This window comes from Anticarsia gemmatalis, chromosome 12 (genome assembly GCF_050436995.1).
Source record: "Anticarsia gemmatalis isolate Benzon Research Colony breed Stoneville strain chromosome 12, ilAntGemm2 primary, whole genome shotgun sequence".
NCBI classification, from domain to species: Eukaryota; Metazoa; Arthropoda; class Insecta; order Lepidoptera; family Erebidae; genus Anticarsia; species Anticarsia gemmatalis.
This window is the reverse complement of record NC_134756.1, coordinates 7353485-7369398: the sequence shown is the minus strand read 5'-3', so window position 1 is coordinate 7369398 and position 15914 is coordinate 7353485. Positions and strand designations below refer to the sequence as shown.

General features: G+C 34.7%; 2 protein-coding genes across 3 annotated transcripts in view; both read right to left on the bottom strand.

Moving 5' to 3' along the window:
* LOC142977030 (semaphorin-2A-like) overlaps positions 1–15914 on the bottom strand; it is a 341213-nt gene that overhangs the window by 257639 nt on the left and 67660 nt on the right. The gene's annotated exons all lie outside the window — the stretch shown is intronic.
* Positions 7302–10195, bottom strand: LOC142977134 (uncharacterized). Its single transcript, XM_076120864.1, has 2 exons — positions 9646–10195; positions 7302–9355 (listed from the first exon to the last, which is right to left on the bottom strand). The coding sequence occupies exons 1-2, from the start codon at positions 9940–9942 to the stop codon at positions 8564–8566; spliced, it is 1089 nt and encodes a 362-aa protein (XP_075976979.1). The 5' UTR covers positions 9943–10195; the 3' UTR covers positions 7302–8563.

Here is a 15914-nt window from a genome sequence, read left to right as displayed (position 1 = left end):
AAAGTGTCGGCATAAATAACAAAGAGTAACTTCTATTAATCGAACGACCAAATCGACAGTAAAATTATTGAACTAATTAAGTTAACTATCAGATCAGCTTAACAACTGTCACAAGCACAAAGTAAATGCTACCGAAAACATTTGATTACTAACTTAATATAAGTTTTACATAGTATGTTTTGGTAAATGTTAAATGCATACCATAACCAGTAATATAAACATTAGTAATAGTCAGAAAAGTTGCCCGACTACTTCAAGGGTCATGACGGATCAACGTCTAGCTTCTTACTCTTAAGGCTGCTTCAGAATATAAAACTAAACTGTATTTTCACATGCTTGTACGCGTTTTCCCATAGGACTTCGGTATAGACTAAGAAACTCCACGTACTACGATCGTTAGTTATTTCTTTCGGCTTATTCATATTCTAAACTTTTTATGGTTCTTACAACTTAAACTTTTATAGTGTTTTTTTCTGTAAACCGTAAAACAGAATAGTATCAAATGTGAATGACTGTATACTTACTAAAATTTTGTTGTATGTACACATTCGTGTCACACATACATAAAATTACGCCTGTTTGAAAGAAGGTATGCAAAGAACAGAGAGAAGTAAGATTCAAAATATTGGATCTTTTGCTAAGTCTAACGCAATATATTATATTCTTGAAACCGACTTGAAATTGACTTTACCAAATTCCTTAAAACACTTACAAGAATCAAAGAATTCTACTTCAACTAATGAACCATCTAATTCTACCATTACGAAGCACTCCGTAAACACTAATCCATCACTTAACCCAGGCTATGTGTGGTAGCGCCCTAACGTGTCTTTACAAAACCTCCTTTCAAGGCACAGCCACTCGCACCTTGTACATATCGTGTTTGTTTATACGTTTCACACGTAGCGAGGCGCGACGAGTCGACAGAAGTACTGTTCGCGCTTTCAAGTACTAAAGGATCGCTTTTTACTGCGTTTCGATGTTTGATGTGAATGCATGTGGATGGAATGCAAACTAGATTAATATCTATCGGTGTAGTGACTGTTCGTTATTGTTTTATGTCGAAGGTATTTTATTTCAAATTGTTTTTGCTAGTAAGATAAAATACGTAGTAATAATGCTAAAATTTCTTAGTTTCTTTATTCACGTTTTTATAGTTTGGAATTTGAAACTTAAATTAATTTTGACGAGATAAAAATGGATCCATCATAATGATAATGCCTATATGAATAATTGTTTTAAGTATTCTGATAGTGGTAAAATACGGTTTAGTAAAATTATAAGTGTACGGTTAATGAAGAAACCATACTGTTTTGCATAAGTGAATACCATAGCCACCAGGGTTTGTTTCTTTCGATTTTGACAAATATCGACAAATTTTTGGCTGAAACCATTTTCTGATTTGATAACTTGGCGGAGCAATCCTGACGCACACCATATTTTCAGAAATATACAGGTTCTGTTGTTATTTTGTTCATTAAATTTAATTTTGCATACTAACATTTTCGCAATTCTCGGTTCCGAAGGTAATTATATAACCTCTCTTAATTAACAACTTGCGTTTTAAAGCTAATAATATGTATTTTTCAAAATTATATAGAAGAAAGTTAGTCACATGAAAATTTTATTCATAATATAAATACCCGGTAACTTTTATTATTTACATAGTAAGTTTTAAACGTCTATTTCAAACCAATCGAATGGATTTGATAAAATTTATTTAATAGTATAACGCCCAAGGGCAGTGTGATTTCCATGAAAATTACATCTTTAATAAACGAAAATGAAGCGTCCAATATAATATTATTATTTCATCCAAGAGCTGTAATCAAAGTAATTGACAGCGGCCTGCCTCATAATGAACGAAACACGTTAAATCCGATCGATTGGTAAAGATACACATCGCACTCATACCCAACTCACCTGTTTTCATAATAAAGCGTTACGCGAAAAAGTGCCGAAAAAGGCAATGCGCTTTTCATCAAAATGGCAAAGCGAATATTGAGCGAAGTGACCGGAAAATTCGATAGTAGTACGGGCAACGCGCCGCACAAGCGCGGGCGATTTTATACGCGAAGCGGACTCGCCAGCTCCCGGCAAAATTACACCCCACTTGTACACGCTCAAAGCATCCGATAAAACACTTCCACTGAACTAAAATTTCGCTAAATTGAAAACCCTCGCGTTTAGCATCGAGCTTTTAGTGTGAAGCATTCATCGAAATTGTTATTTCGTATTCTGTTACAGGTATTTTTCAATTAAAAGCCTGATGGTTGTTTGAAGTGGCGTTATCCAATCGCTCTTGTTTGATTTGTCTGGATAACATAATATATCGATTCAATATCTAGATGTATCACAATATTGATTTTATGTGTAAATATTGGAGTTTAATACTTAAGTAAAGTATTGAAACTTTATTCCATTAATGCTAGTTTTGAGCGATAGGTTTTGAATATTTACATAGCCTTAGTCAATAAACATTTGAAGCACTATTGGTTGTGTTTAATGTAAGTCAATGTAGCTTATGCTCCCTCCATATTATTCCAACCAGTCTATCAACAAATAAGTGATCTTTTTTTAAAACAAATCATAACATAAATTAATTACGCCACCTCATTACACAGCTTTCAGATGAAGAAAAACATCCCCGCAAAACGTTAAAAGTACCCATAAAAGAACCAAATCATATGTCTACCGTATGCATTTTTCACAAACGTAAAAACTGAATCGGTCAGTCGTCAAAGTCAGTTGTGACGAAATGGAAAAACTCAGACATCACTTGAGACGTTTTTGAGAAGCAGTGCTTGAACTTAATTCTGCCTTGTCGACTACCTTGCCTCTGAAAATAGTCCTAATGAGCTATGCAATAGCTTGGACACACTGATATTAGCATTGAAACTAACAATGTGTAGAGCAAGGCGGCATTCTGTTTTGTGAATGTTAAATGCAGCTCTTTATACTACGCTAAACGTGACTTTGAAAATGGTTATACAATTTTCTGTTAATTTTAATCCTTGTAGCGTATATGTTTAATAAGAAAAAAATTGTTTGGTAGTGTCTTGTGATTAGAAAGACGAAACTGCAGAAATTAAAATCAATGCCAACAACGAATTTCGGAATAAATAAGCGATTGCTAAACCATGTACCTTTGAATATCTTAATAGATCATAAGAGTTAATTACTAAAAAAGCAAGATTTCCATCTTGAGGATATTAAAGCTAAATATTGCATCGGTAAAATAAAGGAGCTAAGTAATCGTACATCTGACGGGTACCTCCCGACCTCCGACCGGCACACTCGACATGTAACGAGGTTAGCAATTTTCTTTCATTCAACATTATTGCAACACCTACGAACATGAAAGGCGTGTACAATTCACCACTTCCGACTGGTGGGGTGGCCAGACGCCAAAAGTAATACCTCAAAAGAAATTACATAGAAATAATCGCCTAATAAAAAAACGTATTTTATTAAAACGAGGTATAAAGTGAACGCAATATTTTTAACATTCTTCGGTTCTAAAGGTTCGCGGATTGTCAGGTCAGGTTAAAGTTGAAAACCGAAGGAATTCTTGAGCGAAAGGCATTTCTAATTCAGCAAAGGATGTAAAAATACGATTGTAATCCGCGTCGGGCTAAATATAGGTTGTGGCATCCCTACCCGCCCTTGCGCGCCCAAGCGTACCATGAACCACTAATTACTGCGTACCACGGTTCGTTCCGCATTTTTCATACAGATCACGGACCCACTCAACTCGCCGGTATCGATTGGGAACTTCTACCGGGAATTGCTTGAGGTTGCGTCTAAGAATCGACGGAATGCAGTCATGGGAATGCTCCTTTGTCCTCAGCGAAAAAGGTTTCGTAATTACGTAACTATACAGGCTTACGAATTACTTACTTCTTTTTTTAGGGGAACTGAGCATTGTTGTAGTATTTTCTTTGGAATAGAGATTAGAGCAGGTACTTAAAATTAGGAACTGTGGTATTCCTACAATGTGTGGTTCTGTCATGAATTAATATATAAATGGAATTCATTCAACTGTAAAATTATAGATACGCCAATATAGCAGTGCTCAACGGATTGATGAACGCAATAAGTTGGAAAATTACGTAGGTGAAGACTGCACCCCAAATATAATCCCCTTTTATGACTCCCATGGGAACAACGGCGGTTCTATTCCAATGTAGGAACAAACTGCTGTTCGAGCTACAAAAGCAGTTTAAATCTTGATTGGCATTTTATTAAAGAAATATTTTTAATTAAACCCAACTGTTTGGTGATAAGTGTAATCAACGGTATTACTTTTCACTTTTACAAGTAAATGTTGAAACCTGAAAATTAAATATTATTTTAAAATGACTACCGAAATGTATGCTTTTAATTTTGCTTTTACAGCTACTGTTATTTTACTCTTTCAATAAGAGGCGCATCGAAAAAGTAAAAATGTACGATTCAACAACTTTTTTCCACTTTGTTGATGGTTGTGAAGGCTTAAATGGCCTTGTTCTGAGAATAATTGTCCTTGTATCCATTATACACACATGATTACAAGTTTTCATGTTAACTCAATAAAAAATAAATTGAATGCTCCTTTAGACCCTTTCGTATAAAAGGGCAATTTATTTAAATATACCAATTTAGCGATTACAAAGCTGAACCTTGTTAGGGAATTGCTTAGAAAATTGAAACTCTCATACAGGTTTGCGGTCGGAATACAATCAATAGAGAAGTTTAACCATGTATAGAGCCGAAAAAGGCGAATTAGGTGGAAAAGAGTAACTTTTATGTAAAGTATTTAGATTTTTATTGAAACAGTAATATACCTTTGATCTCTCTTCCAGGAATCACAACCAACATTATAAGCAAAGCCAAACATTTTGATAATCTAAAAAGTTACCAGACTGTTGCTAATTGCAATCTCATTCATGGTAAGTCTTATTAAGTGAACACGCACAAACATCAACTAGTGTCGTACGAGTAGTTGTGTACACGGCAGAGGCGTGAAACAAACAGTAAATCAGTGTCGCACTTCAGTCATATTTGAAAATAGCTAGTTCAGTCGGTGTAAGCCGGCGCTCAGGCGTCTAGCCCCCATTTCACGCGTGCCACAGCTCGTTGTTTTCTTTTTTGCACTTCAACTACTCGGGTGCGTATCAACGGCGTGGAGTGTCGGCGGGTGTAAATTGAAACACTTGCAAATTTACCCCATACATTATTCATATCCCAAACACCCTCACAGCGAGTCTGACAGTTACAGTTGACGCAAACTTCACAAAACTGAACGCGAAATAAACCTATATTGTGTCACGGCTCCAGTTTGCGTAACCTTGAATTTTAGAGCAGGAAACTTACGACGGATATTGAATTTAGGGAGCCTCTCGATAGGGTATATTGTTAAATAAATGATAGGGTTCGAATAATTGTCTGTGGCTCCGCGACGCAAATCACAATCCATTCTAGCAGCTTCGTGGCACATAAGTAAAGTGGGTCAACCATTATACGTCTAACAAATGGGTACCCGCCTTAAGTCGGGCTGTGCAATAAGGAGTCGGTTCAGAAACCCACAACCTGCATTATTCTGACCCTAATAAATTTGCCGAGTCAAACGGGCATTGTAAGACAAATGAGTTTGAAGACATACAGTAGAGATACTCCAAGCATAATAGACTGAAGCGCAAACACAAACGTGAATATAATACATACTACATATATTATGCCTCGAATTCCCGCACAGTAAGGACCAAGGACTATTTGAACACAGAAAATAGTGTTACGCTCCGGTAACAGAACGAACGTATATTTCGATCATATTTGTATATTCTATGTATATCATTACACGAGAAAGCATTGAAACCTATGCTACGTCGGAATGTACTACTAATTTAAAAATATTAAAGTAAACTCGTTTATGCAACTAGCATCAGTATAATACATCCCAACTAGCACACAAGCGCTATAACAAGCTGCACAATGGCCGGTTAAAGGTTTTTTATAACGCCTTAGGCTCCTTAGTAAGAAGTATAGTGGTTCTATAAGCGGCTACAGATCTCTTGTAGCGTCAAATAGGCCCATACTGTCCAGCTTATAGCTCGACATTGGATCTACAGTGGTCGTAAATAGTAATTATAATAGTACGTAGTATAGTAGTAATACAGGAGCGCTAAAATAAGATGAAGGTGGTATAATCGCGCTACAAGAGCTTTTTCGCAGCTTCGTGGCGCTTACCAGCTGTTGTACAGAGGTGGTTAGCGCCACGAGCGTTCGAAAAAGCTCTTGCAGCGCGATTATACCACCTTTACCTTATTTTAGCGCTACTGTGTAACGGTTATAAATGCTAACGCTCTAAATTAGTAATATAGTCGGTTTATTATGGTGTAAACTAAATATATTTTTTTAAAATGAATCATCAGTGACAAATGAGGAGACATTTTATTTTTACGGATTGGATTACTAAAATAACAAGTAGTCTATCGCTTTTATTTCTTTGTGTACGTGATATGAAAGTGCGAGTTCCAGTTTGCTGTCAATATATATGTATATTATCGTCAATATTTTCATGCGCCCTCAAAATATTCAGTTTTAAGTGCAAAAATTATATAGATATGTGGATTTGGAAATTGTATTTTGAACATAAATAAGACTTTGAGGGTTACAGATAGTTAAATTAGGGTTATAGGTAATAAAAAATGATTTTAATTATGTTAACGTTACCAGGCTATAGATTTATATGATCTTCAAAAGATCGTAATAACCTCAAAAAATATGTTTACCAAATGCTATAATGGCGTCTCGATCAAGCAGCTCTCAGAGTTGGTTACATCTGCTCTAGCGCCTTAAGCTGTACAAAGGCTCTAGTGTTTGCTGTTGTAGACCTCAAGGTTCTGCAGTTGTGGCATAGGAGTGCTTCAATATAATTGTTTTGGTCGCACACCAGCATTTTACTCGTACTTTTAGGGGTCAGTCGTTGAATATTAAAATAGTTTGAAAATGTTTTTTTTTTTTTATTTATTTTGTTTTGTTTTATTTTATTTTATTTTATTTTATTTTATTTTATTTTATTTTATTTTATTTTATTTTATTTTATTTTATTTTATTTTATTTTATTTTATTTTATTTTATTTTATTTTATTTTATTTTATTTTATTTTATTTTATTTTATTTTATTTTATTTTATTTTATTTTATTTTATTTTATTTTATTTTATTTTATTTTATTTTATTTTATTTTATTTTATTTTTAATTTTTTTTTATTTTATTTTGTTAAAAACAGTTGACAGACTGAACCACCACTGCACCTATGTAAATATATTATGATAATAATTTTAAGCTTTAGTATAAACGTATATTACTCGGTTATAGCGCTTTAGGTGCTTAACATAATTCTGTAATCCCCATGGCTGTAAAAATGTTTCGAATGATACCTTATACATCTATTTGCCGTACAAAAGCCATATAAATATCTGATATAACGCTCAAGGCGCTATTAAAGACCTACGCAACTCTTTTATAGATGAGTAATACACTAGCCCTAAAAAAATCTGTTATAGAACCTAAGGCATTACAAAAAGCTTATTTACGCTCTTGAGCGCTATAAGCGCAACGCATAACTCCGTTTAAACTCCTTTATCTCCTAAAGTCCCCTTATACAGTTAACGGTGTTATAGAAGATTCCATTAACTCAGTTATACTTCCCTAGGCTGTCTAGCGATGCAATTACATGCTCATATATCACTATAAGTCATTAGTTTCCTACTAAACGGCTACTGTCCCGCCTAGCTGTTAAAGGGTTTTTTAAATAGCTAGTATACAACTTATAGAGAATTGTACAGCATTTGAACGACTCTTATGCAACTATCAGGCTGTATAACGACTGTATAAGCAGCTTGTGTGCTAGTTGGGATTTCCATGAATAAGTCGCGGGGAACGAGCCATCCGGTCCCTGCCGCCTAGTTGACGATGATTGGATTCGATCTTTCACTCGGGCAATCCGTAATTAGGCTAACTTGTTACAAATGCCTACGTTATACAATAATAAAACCTGCCTGTGTACCTAGTCTACATATAATAATACATTTTATTCACGCAATTAACGAAAAAACGTGTTTAAAATTCACCTAAATGTCTAAAACATAATTTTCCACGCTCATTCTTTAATTTGCTTTCATGAACAAACACAAATGTTGAAACATAATTTAGGACCGCAAATAAAAAATGTTCGACCTCAAAACCTATACAAGCGTAATGTTAATTTACAAAACACATTTTCCTTGGAGAGTTTAACGTAATTTCTTTCTCACCAAGGCATTTCCTGAAATAAATTACAAGTGTAAAATTCACAACAACAAAAGCGTAACAACAAAAGGCTCGCGGCTCGCAACATCCGGACGACCCTTCCAAACTTAGCAGCCTGATTACGGATTTCCGAGAAAAAAAAATAAAGGGAAAAATAATACGCAACCATGTAAAAAAACCCAAGTGTTTTCAAACAAACCACTCTTGTGTTGTTAATGTTAAAAATGAACGAAAATTTGATCCAATTTGATAAGAAAAATCTACATTGTTATTCTTCTCGATCAATGTGCTCTACGGAACACTTTCGTCTTAATAGCACGTTAATATGGAAGTCGACGTAATCAAACAATGCGGGTTCTGGTGTGTAGTGTTTCACGTAGAGATGGAATCTCGGATCTTTCGCTGGTGGCTCTTTCTCGCAGGGCATAGGAGTTGGGGCCGGAGGCGGAGGAGACGATGGTAGTAATGGTGTTGGAGATCGCGGCGGTGTAAACGGACCTCTGCCTGCTTGAGTAGGCGTTCTCACCTTTTTCCATAAAAAAGGTTCCTTGTGAATTTGACCATGATGAGTAGCCTTATGTCTGTTTTTGCTATCATCTTTTTTGGGAACTGGTGTAGTTAGCTCGTACATTTCGGCCAACGATAAGTACCAATACTCGGCCCCGTCCCCTATTATCGGAAACAGCCTCTTATTTGAGAAAGCCGGTCGGTGTTTTCTTACGAACTCATCATATTTCCGCTTCAATCTCTTCATATATTCGGTATAGTGAATAGATTTCAGGAGCTTTTCGAATTCGGATAACTCTGTTGTGGCTGGTTCGGAATATACTCCTGCACAGACGTAGGTTCTTAGTAAGTGATGTAGTTTGAATACGACGAATGCTAACCATTGTCGCGCTTCTTCTTCCAAGATTCTGAGGTCATCGGCCCGGCTCCTGATGCCAAACTCTGCGGCTTCTGCCGCTCGTCTTTCGCCACGCTCTTTGACGGTAGATAACCAACGACGATAAGTACGGTAGCAGAAATTGGTGCGTCTTGAATGATGTCCACGCCAGAGAGCCTAATAATAAATAGAAAACATTAAAATATAAAACACAATGAAACATGTGTTTTCTTTAATTAAAATAATATTTGCCACAACAAACATAACTTTGGAAATGGATCGCCATCTATCCAAGGCACCGACTTAACGCAATTATTAATACTCGTATTATTATGGTGAATACATTACTAAATTGATTCAGTGGTTTGAACTCGCTACATATAGAGTTCATTTTGTGTTGCATTAGGTTAGGTAAACAATGCAACTATGCAAATGAGGTTAACCTAATATTGCATATAAAAGCATACCTGTACTATAATAGCAGCGCGCATGTAATGTCTGGCGTGTTTATTTCTAACAGCTCTCCTCAGAGCGGCCCTGTAAGCTTTCCTCGCTCTATAGATTCTGAAGGCACATTGTATTATTCTAGCATGATACGATAACCAAGCGACATGCTTTCTTATGAGACGTCCACGAGTGATTCGTATCAACAGCATAGCAGCGAGGAACCTTTCATGGCGATATTTCTCGGCATCATCAGTTCGCTGCTGAAGTTCTGCGTAGAAATTATTTGCGGATGGTAAAAGAAAATACACAGTAGCCATCAGAAACTGTGAACACTAATTCAATTCTTATCGGCGTTTCGTGGCTCGACATTAGCTGTCAAATGTAGCCTCAGAGAATTTTAATGGTTGTTTATTATTCACGGCCAGTACGGTTTTGTGAAATCTATGGAGATTGCATTGATTGGGACCGATTTTCGAAGGTTGTTTCAATCGTGATTTACCAGAAAGTTAAGCTTTCCGTTTTCTTAAATGAAATAATAGTATATTGAGATAAATTTTTCACAACGTTGAATAAAATTTAATTTCAATTTTTAAAAATGGGGCAGCGATAAAAGCTTGTGGCACTTTACAAGACTTTTAATAGCTAATGTATTCACCAGTGAGACTGTAGGTACGTATCAAATATCACCAAATAAAATATAGCAGCACTTAACAAATAATAGCATACCGAAATTAGCGAGTATCATATTATTTATTTTAATAATAGCAGCCTGCTAACTTATTCAGTCATAGCGGGTACCACCCTCCTTATTTCCTGTGCTCACTTAATCATAATGACACTTTTGGTGCCTTTCAAGTCACCGTAATAAGTTCAGATATTTTTTTTATTTGGACCCTTAAATGAGGCGGTGTCTCGGTTGCCCATTTCGTTACGTTCCCCCCGAGCAACGATACGAGATGTTTGGAGAGTCCTCGGTCCCCTTCGGTCCTCTCGCCCAGGTTACCTCGTGTGAGTTGGTGTGAGACATCATGAATAATTCAACAATCAAATTGGCAAGGTGTGTACGCCTGTTTATTTATTTTCACCCAAAATTTAGTGGTAATTTTCGTACCTATGTGTGTTCGTGGAATTGAGTTACTCGGTGAAGACTAAATTAATTTGGGAATGGGATTATTTTGCGTAATACATGCTTATGAGGAAGAAGTTTGAAAATACTTGGAGTGTCGTCGCTTCAGACAGCGTCGTGAGGAAAACATGTGATAACGTACATAGTATAAACATAGGTATTATGTAAATTTGCGCTGTTGATATAACAGTTGTTTACATGAAACAAATAAAAGCGCGCCAAAATGTTCTTGTTAGGAATTATTGTGTTTCATTAATATTTGGTGCGTAGGTAGCCTAATAAATATACAAAGTCGGTTTTTGTTTTTAAGTCGTTAGCGTCTCTTTTAAAATCATGGCCCAGGGGAGAGAGGTAGACTTTAATAATTAATAATGTAGCCGCAGTGAGGCTTCTCGACCGAGAAAATAATGACGACGGTGAATTTTTTAACATTTTAACATTTTGCTGGAGATCGCAATCACAAAGGTCAAGTATTATGAAATATTTAGTGGTGACAGTTTTCTTTTTTGATAACGGCAACCTGCAAGTGAAGGAAAAAAGTAAAGTAGGCCAAGTTGTTAGGAAATAAGCTTGCATTTTCTCTAACAAATTTTAAATATATCATTAACAATATAAGGGCATAGACAGCTTTGCGTGGCTTGTGTGTAGTATTAATAAGACAAAAATCTACTTCTTTGTTCTAGTTTCCAAGTAAACTTTTAACTAAGTAAAGCGAAACTAAATTTGAACTAAATTTTAATTAAATCCAAATGAAGAACAATACGATAACAAAACATTCGTAGTTATATTCTGATCATATAAATATACAGATAAATTAGCTACAATTGAGCTTATTACTATGGGATTACGTGTTCCCATGAGGAATTACGAAGGAGGATTATGTTCCGTAGGATTGGGGCTGACGGTTATGACCGGCTACCACGATCGCCTTTTAGTTTTCTATATCGTTACGATAGAAATGATCCTGTTAAATATGTATATCGCTTAATCAAGAACATGATCCGATTTCGTTCCATCTTTGCTGGGTGATTGCGTCTAATTGGTTAATGATAAACTTATTAATAAAACGCTAGCAGATTTTCATAAAGAGAAATGTTTTTTTCAGACTTATTTATTAGACTTCAAACACCGGCTGGATATAGGACCATTAATTTACTTAATGATTTGAATACTGTAGCAATTGTTCTTCCGTCGCAGGGTTTTTTACAAACAAAGTACAACCAGACTCAAAACAATTCTTAGATCGCACAAATAATTGTTCTTTGTGACAATCGAACCACGACCGATCGACGCAATGATAGCGTCACCTAACTACTACGCCACGGAAGCAGTCAGTGTAGGTATAAACAAAAAAGTTGGTTGAAAAGCCTGACTAAAAATACATTGAAAACATGGGTCAATACAAACATATTTATCATTACCCTACACGGCTATTAAAACACTATTAGTGAGTTACTTACCACACTTTACTAGCGAACGAGCTGGCCAACATTAAAAACAAATTAAGTTGTTCCGATATCGGTTTCATAGTATGAAACTATCGATATTGTTTACTCGATATTTTTTTCCAATTCGAATCGATATTGGAATTAATGGTAATGTTTGATGTAGGTTTATAGTAGTTGGCTCGATTACAAGTATCGCTAACCGGAATATAGTAGCGCAATTTTCTACAAATATTTTACTTAGGTTATTATTTGATATTTTAAAGTTTTGAAGTTACATTTAAAATTACTTTAACATAAGAACTTTAAGAAATGTAGTGTAAATTAATTTTTTTTTTAAGAACATTCATGGGTTTTTTCTAAACTCGATACCTACTCAGCCATTGAGTAGGTATATACAATTCAACAGAAGTGAATTATGTTTACACCTTAAACAATCATATTATTATATTAAAATATGTTCCAAAGTTGTGCTTAGTTAAATTTATTAAAATAATTGCTACATAGTAAGCACAAGAAAGGGACAAATAGATTGCACCACTTAACACGCGAACAAAAACGTAGGGACCACGACAGCTTATGACAGGATTCGTTTGTCAACAATTTCAACCAAAGGTTACAAATTATGTTTATATATGTTTATTATGTTTATACCAATTATTGTTGTTAAGTAACTTTTGTAACTGAACATTTTTCCAAAGCTATTTTCATTACCTATTTAATTTTAATAAGTACCTACCTAAACAAAACCAATTATTTGAAATAGACATTTTCAATCACAAACAATTTTCTACATGTCAAATGTTGTTCTTTTCGGTGAAATAAAGTGTAGGATCATTCAGAATGCAAGTTTCGGAAGATTGAATTTCTTCAGGGACTTTTGTAGCTAGCTGTACCTAAGTTTATTGCAAACTGAAATAGAAGAAGGAATCTAATTAGATATAGCAACGTCTCAGTCAATTAAACAATGAACGTTTTCTTAGGATTCTTTCTAGTAGAAAATTATCAACGGCTGTTACCGTAGTAGGTCATTGGGAAAATCGGAACGAAAGTTCAATACTTGCAGTCGAACGAACCGGTTCTTGTTGCCCCTCTCCGTATAATTGGACTCAGGTACTATATAATATTATTATAACTTTACCCTGCAATTGTATTCGATAGCTGAAATAAAATGAAAATATGCAATTTTTCAGTTTTTGTCTCTAAATATTGTGTATGCTGTTCACGTGGCCTTGTCTTTAATCCCGGATAGGAAAAAAGTAAATATGTATTTCTAAAGCGCAATTCTCTACAGTTGGTACTGCCGAGTACCGAGAGTTCGACATTTAAAATATACTGCCAAAATAATTCCTACAAAGCCCGCTAGAGGCGCTGATCTGGATTTCGTGCAAAATATCTTGATTACTAACCGGTTCTTGGTGGTCGATAGTGGTAAAGAATGGAGCTGCTGCTACTAGCTGACAACTATTAGAATATATACGTCAATAGAATCTCCAAGGTTGTAAGCGGTGATATGTGACTTACTGTATACTCCTCAGTCCTCGGCTTACTTTCGTGTTCCAAAATATGAGAAAAAGAAATGAATGTGTAACACTTTTTGGCACTTACAATTTAATTTGTAAGTTAAGTTAACATTTCAAGTAGTATATGACGTTGAATGCGTTTTGGCAACGACTCAGCGATGCGTAAATAGTAAAAAATAAATGAGTACTTTCAGTCACTATAACCTGTTGCAGTTCAATGTGTCGCTCAATTGTTGTTGACCACTGTTGCTGTACGAATATTTGTTGTTTATAAGTGACAGGTGGGCACTGGGCAGTTAGAAAGAGACTTAGTAGAGACTATCGAGTATCGAGAGATTGGCATTTCAAATGTACTACAAATATAATTACAAAGGCGCCCGCTAGAGGCGATGATCAGATATTTAAAAAAAAAATCGTCAAAAATTACCGTTCATATCGTAAATCGTTTAATTTTTGTTTATATATTCCGATACTATTCAGCAAAAAGGCTTCAAGCATAGTTCGTTCCCCGTTCCGAAAGGAGATAGTTGCCCAGAAAAGTTCTACCTAATGTTAATATTAAGATCTTTTACCGGACCAATTTTTGAAATTGAAGAAGTACAAGCAAACACGGTATATTCGCATTTTAATATCCCTTTTATCTTAATATTTACACAGTACAATCTTTAAACATAATGTTATTCACCTTCCCGAAACTCACTGTGTAACCTAATATCTGGTACAATATTTAGTACACGTACTGGCACTAATTTTATGGATCGAACGCCCCGTACGCACGCAATATATTCAGAACCTACAGATGCGGAATGAATGTATGAAAATGATACTAAAACATAATATAGCACATCATAAAAGTCACGTGTTGAAGTAATAGAGAGTATTCATGAGAGTGCAAAAATGTATTTACGGTGAACGTATTTTATTTTTATTTTGACGTTGAATTTGTAGAATTTCTTATTCGTGTTTAGATATTTTGTGTACGGTTTATGTAGCGTTGTACCATAATAAATGTTTTATAGCTTTCTTAAGGTAACTAAACGTTTTAATGTCTTTGAAGACAAAATTAATGAAACCTCAAACCGCTACGTCGTAGATGTAGCTACGAAAAGAAGTAACGTAGTTCGTAGTACGTATCTCAAAGTATGACTTTGAAAAGCTTGAACTGTTTACACGGTGTATACTACAGATGGTGCAAAATAAAGGTTCTGAATATTACCGTTCTGTAGCAATTCTTCTGAAAGTATGATATATATTTTATGTAATATAAGATTTATTGATTAAAATGAATTAAATATTATTCATTTTAATCAATAAATCTGTATAGAGTATCAATTAGCAGAGTCATGTGCATATGCATACATTTTTCGGAATCACGACTATCACGAATATCGGTTAAATTAATTTAGTGTCATTAAACATGCATTTGTCACATTTCAATAAAATTAATAGTCAGGCTATTTGATACAACGTATTTAATAAATTATTCACGTGATTTTTTATATACAATAAACACATAGAATAATTTACATTAAACACATAGATACATTAAACACATAGAACGACCACTCGTGACTCGTGGAAAATTATACGTAGTCTACGTATAATTTTCCACGAGTGGTATTGGTAAATGAAAACCAAAAAAAAACTAATTTAGAAATCATTCTAAACAACAAACATTGCCTTATTAAAATGTACAATCAACTGTAGATATTTAAAATTGCTTTCAATCACATAGAAAGGGTTCCCAAAAATTTTGACAGACGACTTGGTCGGAGGCATTTAGCCGACGCACACAGACATATATGTAGGAACAGTCAATTGACTACAATCACTGATTCCCTTTGATTAAATTCCCGATTCGAACGCTGATTACAAGCATTACAGACGCTTTGTAATTTGTTATTTTCACATACAAAGCGAATCGATGTAAATTACAATTAATTAACTTCTGTGTTGCAGTTTACTCTTTTTCTTTATTGATAAAATGTTCTTGATTGTAGACGTGGTCAGAGCTTTAAATGCGTGTGATTATATTTTTTACGAGTTTATTTTTATTATAATGTTGAACTGTGAATATAAAACAATAATTTAACGTAATTAGGTTCAGAGAAGCATCTTTCATCAATTGGTATAGACACGTTATATAATAGTCTGTAAAACTTCGTTATTTAATTTAGTTCAATGCGATTATAATG